A 25,001-nucleotide genomic window follows, 5' to 3' on the forward strand; every position below is an offset into this window, starting at 1 on the left:
GATGAAGTTGAACTGACTGATGTCAACCCGTCTTATGCAACTTTCAAGTATCAGGATGGACGTCAGTCAACTGTCTCACTTCGTGACCTTGCATCATGTCCGTCTTCTCCATCAGCTCCGTCACACCTTGATAACATTAATCGAGAACTATGGAAAATTCTCGCTAAGAAATTCTAAAATTGTAAATCTAAATAACAATATGAGTGAAGTTGATGACCAAGCAATGTATGTACCACCAGCTATTGAAACACCATTATCTCTTAAAGCTCCAGTGCTGCGACGGTCATCAAGACGTACTAAACCTCCTGACCGTCTCAACTTATAAAAAAGAGGGGAGAATGAAGTGGGGCATGTGCGGGGCTCTTCCAGAGTGTGCGCATGTGCGGGGTTTTTTCGGGCGGGTAAGGCCTGCGGAATCAGCCATGTTTGCCAGACGTTTCTGAGTTTATGTATTACAGTAATGAATTGCTTAAAGCTTAAATAAAGTTTAAGTAAATTAAAGTATAGTGTAAGTTTCATTTGCCTCACAATAGAGATCATGAGGTAAATCTCTACCGGAATATGTATAAATGTCACCATTAGCGCGTCGGGTTTTCAAGGAGATGCGAGTCAAAGAAAAACAAATGTAAACATCCAAGATCAGAGTTTTATATTATAACCAGACTAAGTGGGTCCCAGCATCACATGGGAGGTCTGGTCCCCCAACGCAATATTCCACCTCTCCACCAATTCCAATATTGGTGGCCAGTGGTGGGGGGGGGGGCTTTCTGGAGCGCTAGTATGGGTGTAGTGAGCTCAAGGGACTGGTTTCCAGAGGGCTAGTATGGACATTATGGGCCGAATGGATTCTTGGGCTGGTGGCTCAGTCACTCAAGCCTGTTGTGCTAGCAGCTCACTCACTCACGGCTGGTGGGCTGACAGTTGACTCGCAGCTATTCCTTGAAATTCTATTTCAAGCAGGGTGTAAGGCCACCAAATTCAAGTGCAGTTTCTTACCACTTCAAGCAGGGTGCAAGGCCACCAAATTCAAGTGCAGTTTCATACCATTTCAAGCAGGGTGCAAGGCCACTAAAGACAGCGATTCGTGACCTCTCCCTCCTCCATCTTGCAGAGACTGAGCCACGCCCACACTTCTGAGTTTTATAGTCCCTCCCCCTCCTACCAGAAGGGGCGTGGCCTTCATGGCGTGATTGACAGGAGAGAGAATCTCAACATTTTTTAAACACTAATAATTTTTCATCAATGGGAAAAATCCTAGGCACCTGATGAGTGGAGGGGAACTCTGAGTAAGATGGCCAAAAATCACAGCCGTACGTGGTAGCAATTTTTCTAAAATCAATATAAAGCGCAAACAGGAAGCGGTCAAGATTAGACATTTAATTATATAGAAGACAAGGCAACTTTAATTAGGCAAGACAGCTTTAGCATTTCCAAACCAAAGGCAACGCAGCTTTAGCATTTCCAAACCAAAGGCAATGCAGCTTTAGCATTTCCAAACCAAAGGCATCACAGCTTTAGCATTTCCAAACCAAAGGCAACGCTGCTGGCAAATTCACCACTGCACCTCCGGGTGTATGTAACGAATAAAATTGACTTTGACTTTGAAATGTTAGTAGGCATTGCTAAAATTTACTTCCGATGGAAATCATCAACCTGTAAATTTTACTTGGGTTTTCCTCAGGCCACAGATATGCCTGACCCGCTGAGCTTTCTTTTTTTCTGATTTCCTTTCTATATCTCCTTCGGACAGGTTAGTTGTTGTAAATAAATCTCAGAACCCTCCCTCAGACATTCCCTCACGAAATTAATTTGCCTCCTCCACCCCTCTTTGCAACATAACGTAAACATTGATTCCAATATAGATATTTCACTTACAACATAAACAGGCAATTGGCCCATTGAGTCTGCCCTGCCCATTTAACCCATAACCTCCTATCCTCTCATATGCTGATCTGTACCCTGATTATCGTACCATCTATCTAGGGTAGGACAAATAACCTACCAACCAGCATGTCTTAAAACTGTGGCAGGAAAACAGAACATTTGAAGTAAATGTATATATGAAATAGACAAGAGGGACACTGGAGATGCTGGAACCCGGAGCAAAACACAAAGGGGTGAGGAACTCGTGGGGTCAGTCAGGCCACCCATTCCTTCTCCCCAGAGATGCTGAGTTACTCTAGCATTTTGTGTCTATCTGGGGAGGGAAATGGACACGCGATCTTTCTTCAGACCCGACACATCTCTGTCCGTTGCCTCCCCAGATGCTGCCGGCCTGACCCGGTGAAGTTGCAACATTTCCATGGCTCACGGTGATAGCTGAGGAAGGGCCCGCTGCAATTTTTATTTAACCAAGAAGCCTAAGATTTAAACGGAATAATTCTCCACTCTGAGTCCGAGAAAGATTCCCGAGTTGCTCCGGCGCTTGGTTCCGTGTCCCAGCGTCTCTCTAGTCTCAGCTGCAAAGGCGCCTTTGACAGATCGAGAGGCGGGACGTCCTGCTGCCCCTGTCCTGCCTTCACGCTTCCGTTTCTGCTGTCGTTTTGGCGGCTAGAGGTGCACTAGTATCTTCGGCGAGAGGTGCGTTAGGGACGATGGAGAGCGTCGGCAGTAAGGGCTGTTTGGAAATCTGGACAGAGGAAAACGCCAAGTTGGTGGCAGAGCTGAAGGTAGGCGCTGTCTGTCTGTCTGTCTGTGTGTGGGAGTCAGGATTCGCACTTGATCCATCGTTTAGCTGTCGTCCTGGCATGCCCTATTCATTCTAAGTTTTAACTGTCTAATCTGCAAGGAAAGTAAATGAAACTTTCCAATTTGCTGTTGATGTGAAGTATGGAAGAAGGGAACGTGTGTAAATTAGTGAACGACATGCAGCGGTAGTAAACTCGGGCTTCTCTCAAGAATTGTCACTGTCTTTTCACCCATTGCTCAATGTCAACACCCAATGTCCCATGTCGATTCTAGATTCATGGGCTGAGGCTGTTCTCCCTCCCACTCGGCGCAGCTTCCTCTGTTACAACATGGCTTGTACAAATGAGCCGACCGAATGTAACCCAGGCCTCGATGGTGAGGTGTTGGAACAGAAGATGCCACCGATATTGATTCATTTAACCCACTGGTGATTTGCAACATTTTGAGGAGACTGTATTGGTGGTATCTCTCTAGTGTTTTGGCGTGTCTGTTTTACATGGTTAATTATAGAAGCAAGAAGCTGCTGCTTGGTAAAACATTAATTTTGTGCCAGATTTAAGATCTTGATCTTCCTAAGTATACCACTGCAGTGGCTGGCACAGTGGTTCAGCTAGTAAAGCCACTTAACGCCAGATACCCAGGCTCTATCTGGACACACTGATCCGTTCTGTATTCATGCCTACTATGTTCTGTTGTGCTGAAGCAAAGCAAAAATGTCATTGTCCTATCAGGGACACATGACAGTAAACTCTCTTGACTCTTGACTCTATCTGACTTTGGATACTGTCTGGGAGGAATTTGCCCTCTCTGCGACCACATATAGTTTGTCTCTGGGTGCACTTGTTTCCTCCAATTCTTGCTATTGAGGGAGTGCAGCGTAGGTTTACATGGTTAATTCCCGGGATGGTGGGACTGTCATATGCTTGGAGAATGGAGCGGCTGGGCTTGTATACTCTGGAGTTTAGAAGGATGAGAGGGTATCTTATTGAAACATATAAGATTATTAAAGATTTGGACACGCTAGGGGCAGGAAACATGTTCCCGATGTTGGGGAGTCCAGAACTAGGGGCCCCAGTTTAAGAATAAGGGGTAGGCCATTTAGAACGAAGATGAGGAAACACTTTTTCACAGAGAAAGCCCTGTCCCATGGTACGAGTTCATTCCAAGAGTTCTCTCGAGTTTGCCCTGATTCGAACTCGGATATTTACGGTAATGGCCACTCGTCGGTACTCGGGGCTCTCGTGGACATTTTTCAATATGTTGAAAAATCTTCACGAGTCTTCCCGTGCCTACCTGCCGTTAGCGTAACGAGCCGCTAAGAGACGTCCCCGAGCTCCGACGTACCTGCTACGTTAATTCCCCGTGCTTACCACGAGTTAGATTTTTTTTAAACTCGGGAGAGCTCTTGGAATTAACTCGTACCGTGGGACAGGGCTATGATTCAAGATTCAAGATTCAAGAGAGTTTATTGTCATGTGTCCCTGATAGGACAATTAAATTCTTGCTTTGCTTCAGCACAACAGAACATAGTAGGCATGACTACAGAACAGATCAGTGTGTCCATATACCATTATATAAATATATACACACATGAATAAATAAACTGATAAAGTGCAAATAACAGATAATGGGCTATTAATGTTCAGATTTTTGTCCGAGCCAAGTTTAATAACCTGATGGCTGTGGGGAAGTAGCTATTCCTGAACCTGGTCGTTGCAGTTTTCAGGCTCCTGTACCTTCTACCTGAAGGCAGCGGGGAGATGAGTGTGTGGCCAGGATGGTGTGGGTCCTTGATGATGCTGCCAGCCTTTTTGAGGCAGCGACTGCGATAGATCCCCCCGATAGAAGAGAGGTCAGAGCCGATGATGGACTCGGCAGTGTTTACTACTTTTTGTAGTCTTTTCCTCTCCAGGGCGCTCAAGTTGCCGAACCAAGCCACGATGCAACCTGGCAGCATGCTCTCTACTGTGCACCCGTAGAAGTTAGAGAGAGTCCTCCTTGACAAACCGACTCTCCGTAATCTTCTCAGGAAGTAGAGACGCTGATGTGCTTTCTTGATAATTGCATCAATGTTCTCGGACCAGGAAAGAACTTCAGAGATGTGCACGCCCAGGAATTTGAAGCTCTTGACCCTTTCAACCATCAATATGATATAAATGGGACTGTGGGTCCCCATCCTACTCCTTCCAAAGTCCACAATCAGTTCCTTGGTTTTGCTGGTGTTGAGGGCCAGGTTATTGTGCTGGCACCATGTGGACAGTCGCTCGATCTCTCTTCTATACTCTTACTCATCCCCATCAGTGATACGTCCCACAAAAGTGGTGTCGTCAGCGAACTTGATGATGAAGTTCGCACTATGACCGGCTACGCAGTCATGAGTATAGAGTGAGTACAGCAGGGGGCTGAGCACGCAGCCTTGAGGTGCTCCTGTGCTGATTGTTATCGAGGCTGACACATTTCCACCAATACGAACAGACTGTGGTCTATGAATTGTTAGTCTGTGGAATTCTCTGCCGCAGAGGGTGGTGGAGGCCAGTTCTCGGATACTTTCAAGAGAGAGCTAGATAGGGCTCTTAAAGATAGCGGAGTCACAATATGTCACATCTATGTGGTTTTTTTTTTCAAGGACAATCGCAGAGGGGAACTACCAAGGAAGTCTATAATATAAATGCTCCCAAAATAACCAGAGTCCTGAGGTATGAATGCACCATAATAAATAAGGTCATCATAATAGGTAAAAATGTATGACGACAATCAAAATAAAATGGGAGGAATCACACTATGTAGTTGGAATATAAGGGGTATTAATGAACCTATTAAAAGGGGCAAGATACTAGCTCAGTTGAAATCATACAACACGGATATTTCATTTCTACAGGAAACGCATCTTAAACATCAAGATCAGACGAGACTGAGGGCGAACTGGATAGGCCAAACATTTCACTCTTCATTCACTTCCAAATCTAGAGGTACTGCTATCATTATTCGTAAAGGAATTCCATTTAAATCAAAGAATATTATTTCAGATAAGGAAGGGAGATACCTTATAGTAGCAGGAGAGATCAATAATATGCCAATTACGCTGGTAAACATATATGCGCCCAATTTTGATAACCCTCAATTTTTTAATAAAATTCTGAATATAATTGCAGAATTTAATTATCAAAATGTTATAATTGGAGGAGACTTTAACTGTGTTTTAGACCCTTATCTAGATAAATCGATGCAAAAACAAAAAGGTAATATGAAATCTAAAACCAGTGAACTTTTACATACATATATGGAAAACACAAATATAGTAGATGTGTGGAGGATTGCAAACCCGACGGGAAGGGATTATTCGTTTTATTCAACGGTGCATAAAACATACTCACGGATAGACTATTTTCTTGTGGATACAAAATTAATTCCGCACACTATGAACCCTAAATACCACACTAATGCGATCTCAGACCACTCTCCGTTAACTTTTGTTTTAAAACTAGAAGGAATGGCTATGAATAAATCGTTCTGGAGGTTTAACTCGCAAATTTTAAAAGACCCACAAGGGAGTATATATCTAAAAAAACCAGATGGACCTATTTTTTGAGATAAATGATACACCAGATATATCCCCCACGCTATTATGGGAATCCTTCAAAGCATTTATTAGAGGAGACATTATTTCATTTCAAGCTTATCTAAATAAAAAGAATAAGAATGAACAAAGACATTTAGAAGAACAAATAAAACAATTAGATACAGATAATGCTAAAGATCCAACTACGGATAAACATAATAAAATTCTACTATTGAAATTCAAGCTAAATAAATTACTGTCAGAGAAAGTTATAACATTATTTCAAATCACAAAACAAGAACACTTCGAATTCGGGGATAAACCCCACAAACTTCTAGCACGCCAACTGAAAAAACGGGAAAAAGAGAATGCAATATTAAAGATTAAATCAGACAGTGGGGAATTATTAACATTACCCAAGGATATCAATTTGCTCAATTTTACCAGAATCTATACACATCTAAAACGTTAATAGACAATAATAAAATTTCAGAATTTCTAGATAACTGTAACCTACCACAATTAGAACTGAGGGAACAAGAGGAACTGGGAGCACAAATTACTTCTAAGGAGATAGAAGACACAATAAAAACACTAAAGAATGGAAAAACACCAGGACCAGACGGATTCAGTAATGAATTTTATAAATCTTTTTATGACATAGTTACTCCACGATTACAGAAAATGTATACATATGCTTTTAAAGAGCAAAGCTTACCTGAAACACTAGCAGAATCAACGATCATATTAATACTTAAAAAAGATAAAAATATAGAAGAACCAGGTTCATATAGAGCTATCGCTTTGTTAAATACGGATCAAAAAATAATAGCGAAAACACTAGCCAGTAGACTAAGCAGGTATGTTAGTAGACTAATAAATGAGGATCAAACAGGATTTATACCTAAGACACATTCATTCAATAACTTGAGACGTTTGCTTAACATAATGCACTCACATAAATCTCAGGACCAAGAGTTATCTATCATCTCACTGGACGCAGAAAAAGCGTTTGATCAAGTAGTATGGGATTATATGATTAAAGTATTGCAAAAATTCCAATTGGGAGAGAACTTCATTGCATGGATAAAACTATTATATAACAAACCTACGGCTAGAATACTAACTAATAATATATTATCCTCGAAATTTGAACTATCAAGGGGCAATAGACAAGGTTGTTCATTATCTCCGCTGTTATTTGCTTTGGTAATTGAACCCCTTGCTGAAAAAATAAGAACACACCTGGATATTTACGGTTATAATACAAAATATTCAAATAACAAAATATCCCTATATGCCGATGATGTACTACTGTACATCACAAAACCACAAATTAGTATACCGAATATATTAAATTTAATTGAGGACTTTGGATCCTTTTCAGGATATAGAATAAATTGGAACAAAAGTGAAATTATGTCGATAAAACCAAAAGACTCAACACACCTCAGGAAATTCCCCTTTAAAATAGCTACAGAAAAATTCAAATATTTGGGAATTGAAATTACTAGAAATTACCAGGATATGTTTAAAGCCAATTATAATCCCTTACTTAAGAAATTAAATAATTTGATTAAATTCTGGAAAACACTTCCGATGTCCTTAATAGGCAGAATAAACGCTATAAAAATGATTTTCTTACCACAAATTCTATACCTATTTCAATCAATACCTATATATCTCCCAAAAAAGTTTTTCAAAAAATTGGACTCAGACATTACAAATTTCATATGGGATTATAAATCCCATAGAATACAAAGAACACACCTTAATAAATGAAAAGAGTGGGGGGGTCTAGCGCTCCCTAACTTTATGTATTATAATTGGGCAGTAAATATTAAAAATATGATTCACCTGCTGGACAATTCTGCCCAGCAGGCGGACTGGATTGTAATGGAAAAAGGGGACTGCTCCCCGAGTAATATAGGAGCGATTATCCTCTCACCAATAAATTTGAATAATAAAAATTATAATAAAAACCCAATTATACATAGCACAATTAGAACATGGAAACAAATAAAACAGAATCTAAAATTAAGAAACCTATCTCTCTTAATACCAATAGTCAATAACCCATCATTTAAACCATCAATCATAGACAAATCATTTACACAATGGGAAAGAATGGGAATCAAAACGCTCGAAGATCTGTATGAAGTGGGAAAATTACTATCATTTCAACAACTACAACTGAAATATAATTTGAAAAATAACCAATATTTTAAATATCTTCAAATTCGTGATTATTTGAAAAAATACACAAAAGTCTATCATAATATGCCTTCCGACTTACTGGATGAAGCAATGAAGACAAAGGCGGAATCAGCTAATCTAATATCATACTTATATAATATCATTTTAAACATAGAAATACCCACAACAGATGGAATTAGAAGAGACTGGGAACAAGAATTAGCTATAAAAATTTCAAAAGAGAGCTGGGATAATCATTTACTACAGGTGCATAAATGCTCGATCAATGTACGACATACACTTATCCAATTCAAAACATTACATAGACTATATTATTCAAAAACTAAATTAAATAAAATCTTTCCTAATGTTTCACCAATCTGTGATAAATGTCTGTATCAAGAAGCTACCATAGCGCATTCTTTTGTTTTTTGTACAAAAATCCAAAAATTCTGGCATGGAATATTTGATATTTTTTCAAAATTAATTAAAATAAAACTGGTACCAAAACCAGAATGGATCATTTTTGGGATATCGGAAGGTATCCCTGAATTAAACGTGTATCAGAAGAATTTACTCAATTACGGGCTAATAATGGGAAAAAAGCTCATACTTAAATTCTGGAAAAATGCGCCCACACCAACAATAAAAATGTGGACATCAAATATGTTTGAAACATTACATCTGGAAGAGATGAGATTCCTCTTAGCAGATAAAGCAAACCAATTCCAAAAGACGTGGTCTACGTTTATGGACCTATTACAAGCATGAGGTGCAATAGTAATTTAAAAAATAAATAAATGGTATCAGGACCTGGCAATGGGAGGTAAAACATCAAAAACAGACTTGGTTGGTAGTCTTTCTGCGGAGTTTAATGTTATAATAGAGCGATTGTCCTTACTTTCTTTTTCTTTCTTTTCTAGGGTCTACTTTCTTACTTCACTTCCTTCTCTAACTTCTTTTCTAAGGGGCTCTCTTTTCCCAACACTCTCTTGCACTTCACGACTCTTGCGCACTTTCTTTACTTTCCTTACTTCTATCTTTTTCTTAAAGCTCAAAAAAAAAAATGAAGCGGTACAAAAAATGTATTAAGATATATGTGTTGTGTATTATTGTAATTTACCGTACTTCTAATAAAAATAATTAAAAAAAAAAAAAAAAGATAGCGGAGTCAGGGGATATGGGGAGAAGGCAGGAACGGGCTACTGATCAGCCATGATCACAATGAATTGCATCAAATATATAACATAATATGGAATGTTATAGTGGAAAAATACAAATTAAAAAGAGGAGTTCACGCATTGAAGTGGTTCGCATATGACTCAAAGTTTAAGCCAGGGGTGTATGATTCAAGATTCAAAGAATGGGCACAAAAAGGCATAGAAACATAGAAAATAGGTGCAGGAGTAGGCCATTAGGCCCTTCGGGCCTGCACCGCCATTCAATATGATCATGGCTGATCATCCAAATCAATATCCCATACCTGCCTTCTCTCCATACCCCCTGATCCCTTTAGCCACAAGGGCCACATCTAACTCCCTCTTAAATCTAGCCAATGAACTGGCCACATAACGGCAATGTATACAGTTTCCAAAAATGGCGAGTTTATGAGCTTCCAAGATTTAAAGTCAAAGTATGGTCTCGAAAACAAAGATTTTTTTAGATATTTGCAATTAAGAGACTACTTTACAAAAGAGATAAGGCCAGAACTAGATGAAACTTCAAATAATGTGATCAGGGTGATTGTGGATGCATACAAACAGAAGGGGTCTCGGGTCATCTCTGCTTTCTACCAAGCTCTGGTGGGAAGCAGGGGAGAATCAACGCTCTACATAAAAACAAAATGGGAAGCAGAATTAAAAATTCAAATAAGAATGGTATCAAATGTGTGAAACACAATGTACATCCACAAGCTCACTAGTATGGAGAGAATTTTGCTGGAAGAATCTAACTCGCTTTTTTATAACACCCAAAATAAAAAGCAGACAACTTGCTGTCCAACAACACTGTTGGAGGCTGTGCGGGAGTACGGAGGCAGACCACTCGCATATTTTCTGGAACTGTGTAAAGATAAGGCCATATTGGGAAAATTTTAACGCAGTTGTTAAAAATACCTTGGGTTATAAAATCCCAAATACCTGCCCTGTGATGTATCTGGGGCACGTTAAAGATATAGTAAAGATCGAAGATACATATTTGATTAAAGTTTTGCTTGCAGTAAGTAAGAAGGCCATTACCAGGCAGTGGCGTAATGAAAAAAGTCCAAAACAGGAACAGTGGTTAGAAATTGTGCGAGACATCTATAATATGGAGAAACTGACATATTCCTTGAGAGTCAAGGAGAATTCATTTGAGAAGATCGGGGAAAAATGGACCGTTTATTTGAGCCATGACACCAACTAGACAAATGCCGAGCTAGATATGGGAAGATTGCGTTATTTAGAAATAGATGGTATGTTTGTGTGAATATTGAAATACCTCCAGATAACAAATCAATGTAACGGTTTTTTTTAAATTTGTAAAGTGAACTACACGGTCTTATTCCATTTTTTAATTTATTTACTTTTTTCCCCCTATCTATTTATTTTTTTATTTTGATTGTTGTTTTTCTTTTATTTATGGTGATGTGGTTGCACTGTTTTGTATATATCTCTGAAAAATCAATAAAAATGTAAGTGAAAAAAAAGAATGGCGGTGCTGGCTCGAAGGGCCAAATGGCCTACTCCTACACCTATTGTCTATTGTCCACATCCCAAAGACGTGCAAGTTGGTAAGTTAATTGGTCACTGAATTGTCCCGAACATGTAGGTGAGTGGTAGAATCTGTGGAAGTAGATGAAAATATGGGCAGGCTAAAAAATGGGATTAAAATTGAATTAAAGAAAATGGGTGGTTGATAGTCAATGCAGTCTTGATGGACTAAAGAGCCTGTTTCTATTCTGTATGTCTTATGATTGTGCATTTTATTATCAACTAGACCAAGTGCAGACCCGTTGGGTCTGTTCCCCCAACGTGCGGTTGTGCGGGGGGGAGGCGGCATGCAGCGTCACACACACTAACTATCCCCCCCCCCCGCACTCACGCTAATTACCCCCTTGATATTATATTAATATTATTTATTTGCTCCTTTTACCTCATAACCACCCTATCTACTGACGCATAGCCCCCAACTTGCAGTCACATCTAGAGGGGGGGGGGTAGAGAGTGAGGGCAGAGAGAGAAGGGGCACAGACAGACAGAGACACAGAGAGAGGGGCAAGAGGGAGAGGGGGGTGGAGAGGAGGAGAAGAGGGAGGGTGGGTGAGGGGGGAAAGGTGGGGGAGGAGAGAGAGAGGGTGAGAGTGAGGGGGAGAGAGAGGGGGTGCTGAGGGGAGGGGGAGAGGTGGGGAGCAGGGAGGGGGAGGGAGGGTGGAGGGAAGGGGGTAGGGGTGTGTGGAGGGGAGGGGAGGGGAGGGGGTTTAGTGGAGGAATGGTGGGGGAGGGGGGGAGAAAAAGAGGGGAGAGAGAGGGGGAGAGGAGAGGAGAGGGGGGAGAGGAAAGGAGAGGGGGGGAGGAGAGGGGGGGAAGGAGAGGGGGGGAGGAGAGGGGGGGGAAGGAGAGGGGGGGAGGAGAGGGGGGGGAAGGAGAGGGGGGGAGAGGAGGAGAGGAAAGGGGGCGAGAGGAGAGGGGGGGGAGAGGAAAGGGGGGGGGACAGGAAAGGGGGGGGGAGAGAGGAAAGGGGGCGGAGAACCTAAAAAACATTTTAGAACCAAAAAAGACACATTCTGCAAGCGTTTTAGAACCACTAAGGACACTTACATTTGAGTAGATATGTGTTCAGTGTTATTCACAGCTCAGAGAAACGTGACCCTCTGCCTTCCTCCAGCTTGCAGACACTGATTGAGGCACACCACTTCCTGGTTCTATAGTCCCTCCCCCTGCCGCCAGCAGGGGCAGCAGAGAGAATGGGGAATTTTGTAAAATCATTAATATCTCTGTCATTTCTTTTCGACGGGAAAAATCCTCGGCACACATACGGCGGAGGGGGGCTCTGAGCAAGGTGGCCAAAAATGACGGCCGTAAGTGGCGGCGTTCTCTCGGAAATCGCAGCACAGATGGCCAAAACCGGTCAAGAACAGACTTTTAGTAATATAGAAGATATACTAGACCAAGTGCAGACCCGTTGGGTCTGTTCCCCCAACGTGCGGTTGTGGGGGGGGGGAGGAGGCGGCACACAGCGTCACACACACTAACTACCCCCCCCGCACTCACGCTAATTACCCCCTTGATATTATATTAATATTATTAATTTGCTCCTTTTACCTCATAACCACCCTATCTACTGACGCATAGCCCCCAACTTGCAGTCACATCTAGAGAGGGGGGAGGGGGGGCGGGCAGGGGTAGAGAGTGAGGGCAGAGAGAGAAGGGGCAGAGGCAGAGAGAGAGACAGAGACACAGAGAGAGGGGCAAGATGGATAGGGGGGTGGAGAGGAGGATAAGAGGGAGGGTGGGTAAGGGGGGAAAGGTGGGGGAGGAGGGGAGGAGAGAGAGAGGGTGAGAGTGAGGGGGAGAGAGAGGGGGAGAGAGAGGGGGTGCTGAGAGGGGTGAGGTGGGGAGCAGGGAGGGGGAGGGAGGGGGGAGGGTGGAGGGAGGGTGGAGGGAAGAGGGTAGGGGGTGTGGAGGGGAGGGAGGGTGGGGGAGGGGAGGAGCGGAGAGAGTGGGGATGGAGGGGAGAGAGAGGGGAGGGGATAGAGGGGAGAGAGAAGGGGGGTGAGAGGGGGGAGAGAGGGGGGAGGGTGGGAGAGAGAGGGGGAGATGTATGCCTTTGCTAAAAGTTTACTCCCAAGATACCAAAAAAGGACCCCATTTTCCAGGGCCTCATCATGGACCATTACTGTAAGAGGACTGTTTGGTGCTGTGGGCTTAGTCTTCTGGATGGTGAGTGTCAGGTTTATCCCGCAGAGGTGACCCATTGCATGGTGTCAGAATGGTGGCCATGTGAGGTGAGGGAATGTCCGTTCGTGGGTCGCCATGTCTGGATCGATGTGTCGGTGGAGTGGGCCGCTGGAGGCCCTTCAGCAGCCTAGCTGGGGCACATGCGTAGTGATTGGTGCTCTTCCTTGCATTTTCTTGGAGATGTCATGTGATAAAGATTATGTCCACAATGCCTCAAAATGAACAGATTCAACATTGATATTTGGTGAGCAGTTCTCCCTACTGAAAGGAGGGTGCTGAGGCGGGTCCTTGGCAATGATTTTCATAGAGTAGAGAGACTCCTCTGTAGTTACTGCAATAGGATTTGTTTCATTACGTAAATGTTGATTACAGAATCTCTGAGGTGCCCTGTTATTGCAGCAGCATAAATATTTCTTTACCGCTTCTCATGCACAGAGAGATACAGTACTTTGGTGCCACCTAACTCTATGAAAGGGATGACTTTGACTTTTTTTATAGGTTGAAGATTATTTAAAAGATTTATCAGAATTTAGAGCAGAGGTAGTTGAAGATTCTTCCATGAACGGTGAGGTGAAGGGAGAGAGGATGCCAAATAGCCAAGAGATGGAAGATCAAAGTAACCATGAGGAAGCAATTAAACTGGGTTGTTTGGAAGACTAATAAATGGCTAACTTTCCCTCGCACAGCCAACTACAAAATTCAAGTAACTAGGAAATTGATGTTGAAAATGTACACCTTTTCAGTTATAGCATAATGCTTTGTAAGAATGCATCAACCTTGCCAGTCATACATGGAAATGGTATATTAAAATGATCAGTATTATAAAATATCTGAAAGGCCTTCAAACTTGAGCGTTTTGGCAATTGAAAAGTCTGTTCCAAAATTTTGCACATTAATATAAATATTAATATAGATGCAATGTCAGAATAGTATTTTGCCAAGGGCTGTTTCAAAATTCTAGGAAAATAATCAGTTAAAATATTTTGTGAGTGACCAATTGTTGTGTACTCACCAGGCAAATCCATTCCAGAACACCATAAGAAATATTAGTGGGGAAATAGGCCATTCGGACTATCGTGTCTGCTCCACCACTCAAAATAATCACAGTTGATCATTTTCCTCAAGCTGCTTTCCTGCATGAAGCATTACGTCCATATTCCTTGATTTATTTCCGCCCCCCCCATGTATTTAAAAATGTATTGATCTGTCTTGAATACCTCAACCATTTGAACCTCCATCGCCCACTTGGGCTGGGAATTCCAAAGGTTAACTATACTTTGGGTGAAGACATTTCTCCTTGTCTCTGTTCTCAGCAGTCCACCCAACTTTTTAGAGAATCTCTCCTCATGCAAATAACCCTCCTCCATCTCTTCGTTCAAAGGTTTTAGTTTTTTTACTTTCCAGTACACAGTGCTTTATGTACAATATCTAATATATATTATCTCATCCAGAATATTTCTACCAATACTGCAAAGTGGACAGACATCTTGCGCCAGAACTTTGTTTATTTCATCAAACTGCTGGAGAAGATTCAAGGTACTGATGTTCTTATTTGGTTTAATTATATTGGTATCATAATTCGGATCAGGCCATTCAACTTGTCTGTGTTGTCACCTCATTCACCACAAGAGCAGATTATATACACATGCACTGAATTTATTTTTTGTTGTTTATTGTGTTTACAGAATAGGGTGATTTCACGAAAGGTCACTGGAGCGTAGATCCCCACTCACGTGACCGAAAATTTTAACTGGGGGACAAGCGTCACTTCCGGTACATGTTAGTGAATGGGAAAACACGCACTTTCACACCCGTTAAAAACATCGAAAACGGCCCGTTTTTGAGCTGCAATTAAGTGAGCCAGTCGGGGTGACCGTGAGGCACAGCTACCTAAATTTACAGTCCAAAAAAAAGATAGAAACTAAGGTAAATACAAGAGCGAGCTGAAGGTGTAAAAAAGGCGGAAGTGCTAGCGGACTTTTTTCTTGGAGATTTAAAGATCCAAAATATCGGGAATTATCGCGTTTGTTCGCTGCATTTCATCAAAAGTGGCATTATTGACTTTGTTATCTTGATTCATTTGTTATATGAAAAGTATTAAAAGTTAGAAACCCGTCAGTAAAATTGCAAAATCGCCCATGGTTCTCAGGTGGGTTTTAACATGCAAAATGAAAACGCTTCTGAAGCTCCATTTACCATTTAAATAATCGTAAGCTTGCATCTCAGTAAAATTGATTTCCAAACGCATTGAGAGTTTACGATTATTTAAATTTAAAAGTAAATGGAGCTTCAGAAGCGTTTTCATTTTGCATGTTAAAACCCACCTGAGAACCATGGGCGATTTTGCAATTTTACTGACGGATTTCTAACTTTTAATACTTTTCATATAACAAATGAATAAAGATAACAAAGTCAATAATGCCACATTTGATGAAATGCAGCGAGCAAACGCGATAATTCCCGATATTTTGGATCTTTAAATCTCCAAGAAAAAAGTCCGCTAGCACTTCCGCCTTTTTTACACCTTCAGCTCGCTCTTGTATTTACCTTAGTTTCTATCTTTTTTTTGGACTGTAAATTTAAGTAGCTGTTCCTCACGGTCACCCCGACCGGCTCCGTAAATTGCAGCTCAAAAACGGGCCGTTTTCGATGTTTTTAACGAGTGTGAAAGTGCGTGTTTTCCCATCCACTAACATGTACAGGAAGTGACGCTTGTCCCCCAGTTAAAAATTTCGGTCACGTGAGTGGGGATTTACGCTCCAGTGACCTTTCGTGAAATCACCCTATACACTGTTGTGCTGCTGCAAGTAAGAATTTAATTGTTCTGTTTTGGAACATATGTCAATAAAACATTCTTCACTTCGTACACACTAGGGGTAACTTACAGAACCCAATTAACCTACAAAGCCACACATATTTGGAATGTGGTAGAAAACCAGAGCAGCTGGAGGAAACTCATACGGTCACAGGCAGAATGTTACAAATTCCCCAAGTCCTGGGCCTCTGTATCTCCCTTTGCAACTGGATCTTCCTCAGCAGCAGACCTCAATCTGTGCAAATTGTAAAAATAGATCATCAGGTTGAATGGCCTGACCACGAAGCTGGGGGGGCAGTGTTAGCTGTGAGGAGGATGTAAGGAGGTTGCAAGGTGACTTGGATAGGCTGGGTGAGTGGGCAAATGCATGGCAGATGCAGTATAATGTGGATAAATGTGAGGTTATCCACTTTGGTGGCAAAAACAGGAAAGTAGACTATTATCTGAATGGTGGCCGATTAGGAAAAGGGGAGATGCAACGAGACCTGGGTGTCATGGTGCACCAGTCATTGAAAGTAGGCATGCAGGTGCAGCAGGCAATGAAGAAAGTGAATGGGATGTTAGCATTCATAGCAAAAGGATTTGAGTATAGGAGCAGGGAGGTCCTACTGCAGTTGTACAGGGTCTTGGTGAGACCACACCTGGAGTATTGCGTACTGTTTTGGTCTCCTAATCTGAGGAAAGACATTCTTGCCATAGAGGGAGTACAGAGAAGGTTCACCAGACTGATTCCTAGGATGTCAGGACTTTCATATGAAGAAAGACTGGATAGACTCGGCTTGTACTCGTTAGAATTTAGAAGATTGAGGGGGGATCTTATATAAACTTACAAAATTCTTAAGGGGTTGGACAGGCTAGATGCAGGAAGATTGTTCCCGATGTTGGGTAATTTCTCAAGATCTTGGCTGTCTTTCACGTAAATGTGCAGCAAAATACAGGAACATTTTAAGTTCAAATCCAACTCACTATTTTCCAACATTTAAAATTCACCTTGTCAGAAAGTATTGTACTGTAGTGGGGCTACAGAGATTAAAATTCCTTGATTAGGTAAATAGTGAGGATAAGTGTAACAGTGCAGGAGGTAATAGTATTAGAAAAGTCAAACAGACGGCAGATGTAATTTAGTACCAAAGAGAAATACCATTGATCAAATGGCATTATTCTTAAGGGTGTGTAAGATCAGAGAGTCCTGATTGTGCATAAATCTTCAAGAGTGGTAGAACATATTGGAAGAGTGGTTTGTAAAACACATGACATGACAAGTCTGAAGAACCGAACCGAAACGTCACCTATTCCTTCGTTCCATAGATGCTGCTTCGCCCGCTGAGTTTCTAGAGCATTTTTATCTGACATCCTTTAGTCGAGTGTTACGGAATTTTTTTTTAGGCAATACACTTTGCAGCCTGCTTTATTGTTAGCATTGTTCATTAGCTGGGAAACCTTGCCTTGCAATAAAGTGCATTCTAATCCTTGTTGTCTTTCTGCAGGATTGCCCCCAACTGTCCCCAGTATTCCCCTGGAATTGACAGTTCTGTACAATGCCATTGTCTTAAACATCAGTTTATCTGATGTTGTTTGTAATGATGACTCATTATTGCTGAAGGGTTTTACCCGAGGTAAGTTACAAACCTCCAGGACTTCTTGTGTGTCCGTTAAACTGCCATTGTTATAGTTTGCTGCCTCCCTAACCTGTAAAGTGAGCTGGTTGCAGAATATTTCTTCATTTTTACTTCAGGTTACCTTATTTCTAGATGAGATGGAAGGTTTTCTTTGATGTATTCTGATGGAGATTATTTGAATAGCAGATGCACACTGTTGAAATAAATAAGTCTAATGGCACTTAACCCTCACAAAATACTAATACTTCAATATTCAAATAAATTCTTTAGTGCCATGCAAATTTCCACCTTTTCTTTGCACCTTAAGCCACATTTTACGCATTTTGTGCAAAGCCTCTACTTCCTAAATAAGCTTAGGAAGTTTGGAATGTCCCCAACAACCCTCACCAACTTCTACAGGTGCATTTTATTGGGATGCATGACAACTTGATTTGGGAACAGCTCCATCCAAGACCGCAAGAAAATGCAGTGAATTATGGACGCAGCCCAGACCATCGCACAAACCAACCTCCCTTCCATTGACTCCTTTTACACCTCAAGTTGCCTCAGCAAAGGCCTGCAGCATAATCAAGGACGAATCTCACCCTGGCCGCTCCCTTTTCTCCCATCTCGCATATGGAGCAAAAGGTATAGAAGTGTGAAAACGCATACCTCCAGGTTCAGGAACTTCCAGATTTCCCCCCAGCTGTTGTCAGGCAACTGAACCATCCTACCGCAACCTGAGAGTGGTCCTGAACTACTATCGGACAGACTATCCTTGATCGGTCTTTACTGGCTTTACCTTGCACTAAATGTTATTCCCTTATCATGTGTCTACACACTGTGATTGGCTCAATTGTAATCATGTATTGTCTTTCCGCTGGTTGGTCAGTAAGCAACAAAAGCTTTTCACTGTACCTCGGTACACGTGACAATAAACTGTATTGAACTGAACTTGTGGCTGAGAAGAATGCATTCACAACCTCGGGATATTCAAAAAAGGTTCATGTGCATGCAGGTGGTTTTGAAATCGTAAGTTCATAAGTGACAGGAGCAGAATTAGGTCATTCAGCCCATCAAAACTACTCCGCCATTCAATCATAGCTGATCTATCTCTCCCTCTCAACCCCATTCTCCTGCCTTCTCCCCATAACCTCTGACACCTGCACTAATCAAGAATCTATCTATCTCTGCTGTAAAAATATCCTTGCTGCTCCACAACCTTCTGTGGCTTCTGCTATTGCACTATAGTGAAGTGTGGCAGTCATTTTACAAATAGAACCTGCATAAAATGTGAAATTTATGTACAAGAGAACATAAAATGTACCTTTTGGGTCTTTTTCATGTCATAAAAAAACAAAAGCTGTTAAGACTAGTCCTTTTATTTCATCCAAGCTGCTTTTTTTCATTAGAGCAGCTTGTGTTCACCCAAGTAAACGAAGGATGTCTCATGGTGAGCATGCATTCTTCACAGTGACTTAACGGAATTCACTGTTATTCTTTAAAATTGCTGCTCATGTAAATTTTTTTTTAAATTTTATGATAACCAATGTTAATAAAAACCAATTGTCTGCCTGGCCGTAGTGTGTTTTGGTCTTTGGGCTTTACATTTAAGACCTGTAAAATTACTGTCTTCATGTATCTACATTTTTTTTGGAAACAGGATTAGAAGCGTATGGTAAACATTTTGATGAACGAGGCATCTTGAAATTATGGGAAATGACATTTCGGAGCATCAGTGACCCAACCTTTATTCAGACAGTTGATCAGCTGATATACCTGCAATGCCTGCTATGGCTGTCGAGAAATCAGCTGGAGGATGTTGAGGTTGTGCTGCATATGTTAAGAGAGAGAGTAAGTATGGCTAGGCAGAGAGAGATTTATTACTTTGTCATTGCATAATTCATTGCCTATTATGGTGGTTCAGGTTTCTTTGTTCATTCTAGTGTCATAGAGTCGTACGGTGTGGAAATAGGCTCTTCAGCCCAACTTACCCACACCGGCCAACATATCCCATCTGGACTAGTGTCACCTGCCTGCGTTTGGCCCGTATCTTTGTAAACCTGTCATATCCATGTAGCTGTCTAAATGTTTCTTAAATGTTGCAAGAGTACTTGCCTCAACGACCTCCTCCGGGAAACAGGTGCATACATCTACCACCCTCTGTGTGGAAAAACGTACCCACCAGATTGGTATTAAATCTTTTCCCCTTCACCTTAGATTTATGTCCTCTGGTTTTCAATTCCCCTATTCTGGGCAAGAGATTCTGACTACCTGATCTATTCCTCTCATGATTTTGTATACCTCTCTAAGATCACCCGTCATACTCCTGTACTCCAAGGAATAGTCCTAGCCAGCTCAACCTCTCGCTTTAGCTCAGACCCTCTAGTCCTGGCAACATCCTTGTAACTTTTCTCTGCACCCTTTCCTGCTTGGCAACATCTTTCCAATAACATGGTGCCCAAAACTGAACACTGCTCTAAATGCGGCCTCATCATCGTCATCTCATACATCTGCAATGTAACCTCCCAACTTCTATACTCATTATATCAAGGAAGATAATTGGATCCATGGCATAAAATAATATGCTGGAAACATCGGTCAGGCAACATTATTGAAGACACCAAGTTAAAATTTCAGATGGAGAACCCGACATCAAAACAAGGAAAGTGAGTTACTCAGTGTGCATGTTTGCTTACCTTTCTAGCTTTAACAAAGAATCCTTGACCTGAAATTTAATTTTGTCTCTCCACGATTGTCTAACCTTCTGAGTGTTTCCAGCTTTTTATTTTTATCACACACACAATTATTTTTCCCTTTTCACAGTTGCTTCCTTACCCGCTCAGTATTTTCAGTTTAGTTCAGTTTAGGGATACAGCATTGAAACAGACCCTTCGTCCCACCGAGTCCACACCGACCAGTGATCCCCGCACACTAACGCTTTCCTACACACAAGGGACAATTTTTTATACTTATACCAAGCCAATAAACCTACAAATCTGCGTCTATGGAGTGTGCGAGGAAACCGAAGATCTCGGAGAAAACCCACGCAGGTCTCGGAGAGAACGTACAAATTCTGTACAGTACAGCACCCGTAGTCAGGATCGTACCCAGGTCTCTGGCGCTGTAAGGCAGCAACTCTACCGCTACGCCACTGTGCCTTCTTATTTCAAATTTCTCAAATCCACATTTTTTTTGTTTTCAATTAGATGTGAGATGTGTAATATGTTTTTATTTAAAAAATTGAAAAAGAGCCAGCTAATCAAGGAAATACCATACTGAATTGTGGGTTTGTTTGAAAGGTGAATGTTGATTGGAGCAGACTGTGTTTCCCTCAGACCCAAACTGTGAGACATGTCTGAAGAAGGGTCTCGACCCGAAACGTCACCCATTCCTTCTCTCCAGAGGTGCTGCCTGACCCGCTGAGTTACTCCAGCATTTTGTGTCTACCACCAGACATTTCATTAATCTGTCTACATATCTGTTCCTCGATCTTCCACTGTTTTTTTGCGAAAGGGAAAGGGGGAGGGGGGAGGGGGGAGGCAGTAGTACACTTCCATGAGTGATTGCATCTTTCTTAGGTCATCCTGGGGTAACTTGGATCACAGGCCTTTGGGTAGGAAAGACATTGTGGGTCTTTGGGAAGGGTTATTTTTGTGTAAGTCTGGTTTTCTATGAAGGACCTAAATTTCATGGTGTATTTATAACCGCAGACGAGAACTAAAGAACATATTGCCAAGCTGGCAGGGAACATAAAAACTGACTGCAAAAGCTTTTATAGATATGTGAAGAGAAAAAGATTAGTTAAAACAAATGTGGGTCCCTTGCAGTCAGAAACAGGTGAATTGATCATGGGAAACAAGGACATGGCAGACCAATTGAATAACTACTTTGGTTCTGTTTTCACTAAGGAAGACAAATAATTTGCTGGAAATAGCAGGGGACCGGGGGTCAAATGAGATGGAGGGGCTGAGTGAAATCCAGGTTAGTCGGGAAGTGGTGTTAGGTAAATTGAATGGATTAAAGGCCGATAAATCCACTGGGCCAGATAGGCTGCATCCCAGAGTGCTTAAGGAAGTAGCTCCAGTAATAGTGGATGCATTAGTGATAATTTTTCAAAACTCTTTAGATTCTGGAGTAGTTCCTGAGGATTGGAGGGTAGCTAATGTAACCCCACTTTTTTAAAAGGGAGGGAGAGAGAAAATGGGGAATTACAAACCAGTTAGTCTAACATCGGTAGTGAGGAAAATGCTAGAGTCAGTTATTAAAGATGGGATAACAGCACATTTGGAAAGTGGTGAAATCATTGGACAAAGTCAGCATGGATTTATGAAAGGTAAATCATGTCTGACGAATCTTATAGAATTTTTCGAGGATGTAACTAGTAGAGTGGATAAGGGAGAACCAGTGGATGTGTTATATCTCGACTTACAGAAGGCTTTCAACAAGGTCCCACATAAGAGATTAGTATGCAAACTTAAAGCACACGGTATTGGGGGTTCAGTATTGATGTGGATAGAGAACTGGCTGGCAGGGAGGAAGCAAAGAGTAGGAATAAACGGGTCCTTTTCAGAATGGCAGGCAGTGACTAGTGGGGTACCGCAAGGCTCAGTGCTGGGACCCAAGCTATTTACAATATATATTAATGATTTGGATGAGGGAATTGAATGCAACATCTCCAAGTTTGCGGATGACATGAAGCTGGGGGGCAGTGTTAGCTGTGAGGAGGATGCTAGGAGGCTGCAAGGTGACTTGGATAGGTTGGTTGAGTGGGCACCAGACTGATTCCTGGGATGGCAGGGCTTTCATATGAAGAAAGACTGGATAGACTCGGCTTATACTCGCTAGAATTTAGAAGATTGAGGGGGGATCCTATAGAAACATACAACATTCTTAAGGAGTTGGACAGGCTAGATGCAGGAAGATTGTTCTAGATGTTGGGGAAGTCTAGAACAAGGGGTCACAGTTTAAGGATAAGGGGAGAGTCTTTTAAGACCAAGATGAGATTTTTTTTTCACACAGAGGGTGGTGAATCTGTGCAATTCTCTGCCACAGAATATAGTTGAGGCCAGTTCATTGGCTATATTTAAGAGGGAGTTAGATGTCGCCCTTGTGGCTAAAGGGATCAGGGGGTATGGAGAGAAGGCAGGTAAAGGATACTGAGTTGGATGATCAGCCATGATCATATTGAATGGCGGTGCAGGCTCGAAGGACCGAATGGCCTACTCCTGCACCTCTTTTCTATGTTTCTATATGTTAGGTTTGCCTATTCCCCTTGATTCAGGTAGGTACATTATGCAATAGATAGCTGTTTATGGGGAGAGAAGCTGATGAAATATTTAAGTCAATGAAATGCAAAGATTTGGGAGTAGTCTTTAAGCGCCTAATGTCTGAGCACATGATGCTGTTCTAATAAGGGGGTTAATTTTCAATAGAAAATAAAGATTTTACACTGAATTGTAATTTCTAAATGGTGGTTCTACTGGTTAATATTTGAAATAGATGTTTTTGCTCATTCTGTCAATAGATGCAGGAGTAGGCCATTCAGCCCTTCGAGCCAGCACCGCCATTCAATGTGATCATGGCTGATCATCCCCAATCAGTACCCCGTTACTGCCTTCTCCCCATATCCCCTGACTCCGCTATTTTTAAGAGCCCTATCTAGCTCTCTCTTGAAAGCATTGTTCTTCAATGGCTGGCTGAAAATTGACACATGCCACACTGAAGGATGAACTTGATTCAAATATCATGCAGATTTCAAACAATTATTTCTCTTTGATTCAGCCAAATTCATCATTCTATTACTGGAGCTGACTTTGCTCAGTTAATCACATGGCACAATATTTTACAAAGCTGTTCCATAGGTATGTCTGAAAACTGTGATTCAGGATCTTCCCAGCTTCTTCCCAACAACCATCAGGCTATTGAACACCACGAACTCCAACTAAACTTCAAATTATGAACTGTCTTGGTTGTACTAGGGACTCCAGACTTTGTTTTGCACAATATTGGTTGATTTTGTTCACTGAATTTCTTTTGTTTGTTTATTATGTTAACTATTGAGTACTGTGTTTACAAATCTGCTGCACTGTTACATTGTTCTGTTTCAGTACATATGACAATTTAAACAATCTTGATTCCTAAATAAAATATATATGAAACCTGATGAAACATACTTATCCAAATATTTTTCAAACAAAACTAGTCCATGAACTGTAGATTTAATAATAGTATAGTTTCTGAAATAGTTCCGTAATACCATAGAGATTTTTTTTTAACGAATGCTATTTCTTTTCTTTGTGTTTGTGTTTTCAGAGCTCCTCGGTCTCTGGTGTGAATATACAGCATGATGATTTGTGGCAGTGCATTAAAACTGGTAACCTATTGAAAGATAGCAGTGGAAGTCATCTTCTGTTGGTGCAGAGTCTCAGCACTCTAGGAAAGTTGATGTACACCTGTGCTACATTTTTGCGAGGTACAAGACTATCCAAAGGATCCAATTTGAAAACCTGGTTAATAGATTGCGTCTGTGAAAATCTGTTGCTTCATGTAGTGTTTAATCATTTGACGAGTGGTGCTGTTACATTTTATATAACGTTTATTACTGAGATGAGAAAAACATTTTTCACACAGAGTGGTGAATCTCTGGAATTCTCTGCCACAGAAGGTAGTTGAGGCCAGTTCATTGGCTATATTTAAGAGGGAGTTAGATGTGGCCCTTGTGGCTAAAGGGATCAGGGGGTATGGAGAGAAGGCAGGTACAGGATATTGAGTTGGATGATCAGCCATGATCATATTGAATGGCAGTGCAGGCTCGAAGGGCCGAATGGCCTACTCCTGCACCTATTTTCTATGTTTCTATGTTACAGTACAGAAACAGCAATCAATAGAGCGGCAATGTGCTGCAGTAACTCGGGTCAGGCAGTATCTCTGGAGAACATGGATAAGTGATACTTTAGGTCGAGACCCTTCTTCGGACTGCCATTGAGAGACGGTCTCACAGACTGGTATTCTCCAGTCTGAAGAAGGGTCTTGACTCGAAACACTGCCAATTCATGTTCTCCAGAGATGCTGGGTTCCTGCTGAGTTACTCCAGCACTTTGTGTCCGTTTGTCTATGATGATTGGCCCAAATTTGGAGATTGTTTCACCTGATAATTTTGAGGTAATAATACTGTGGACTATGAGCCTGTTCATGTTCTTTAACAT

General features: G+C 41.6%; 1 protein-coding gene across 2 annotated transcripts in view; it reads left to right on the forward strand.

Moving 5' to 3' along the window:
- Positions 1–2,529: 2,529 nt before the first annotated feature.
- fancg (FA complementation group G) overlaps positions 2,530–25,001 on the forward strand; it is a 63,694-nt gene continuing 41,222 nt past the window's right edge. Inside the window, exons 1-5 of one of the 2 annotated variants that reach the window (XM_033031134.1) lie at positions 2,530–2,669; positions 14,832–14,916; positions 17,683–17,811; positions 19,457–19,647; positions 24,109–24,268. In XM_033031134.1, the coding sequence (XP_032887025.1) occupies positions 2,595–2,669; positions 14,832–14,916; positions 17,683–17,811; positions 19,457–19,647; positions 24,109–24,268 (640 nt within the window). In that variant the 5' untranslated portion in view covers positions 2,530–2,594. The remainder of the gene's footprint in view (positions 2,670–14,831; positions 14,917–17,682; positions 17,812–19,456; positions 19,648–24,108; positions 24,269–25,001) is intronic. The other variant, XM_033031142.1, reaches the window with a different exon arrangement.

This window comes from Amblyraja radiata, chromosome 1 (assembly GCF_010909765.2).
Source record: "Amblyraja radiata isolate CabotCenter1 chromosome 1, sAmbRad1.1.pri, whole genome shotgun sequence".
Lineage (NCBI taxonomy): Eukaryota > Metazoa > Chordata > Chondrichthyes > Rajiformes > Rajidae > Amblyraja > Amblyraja radiata.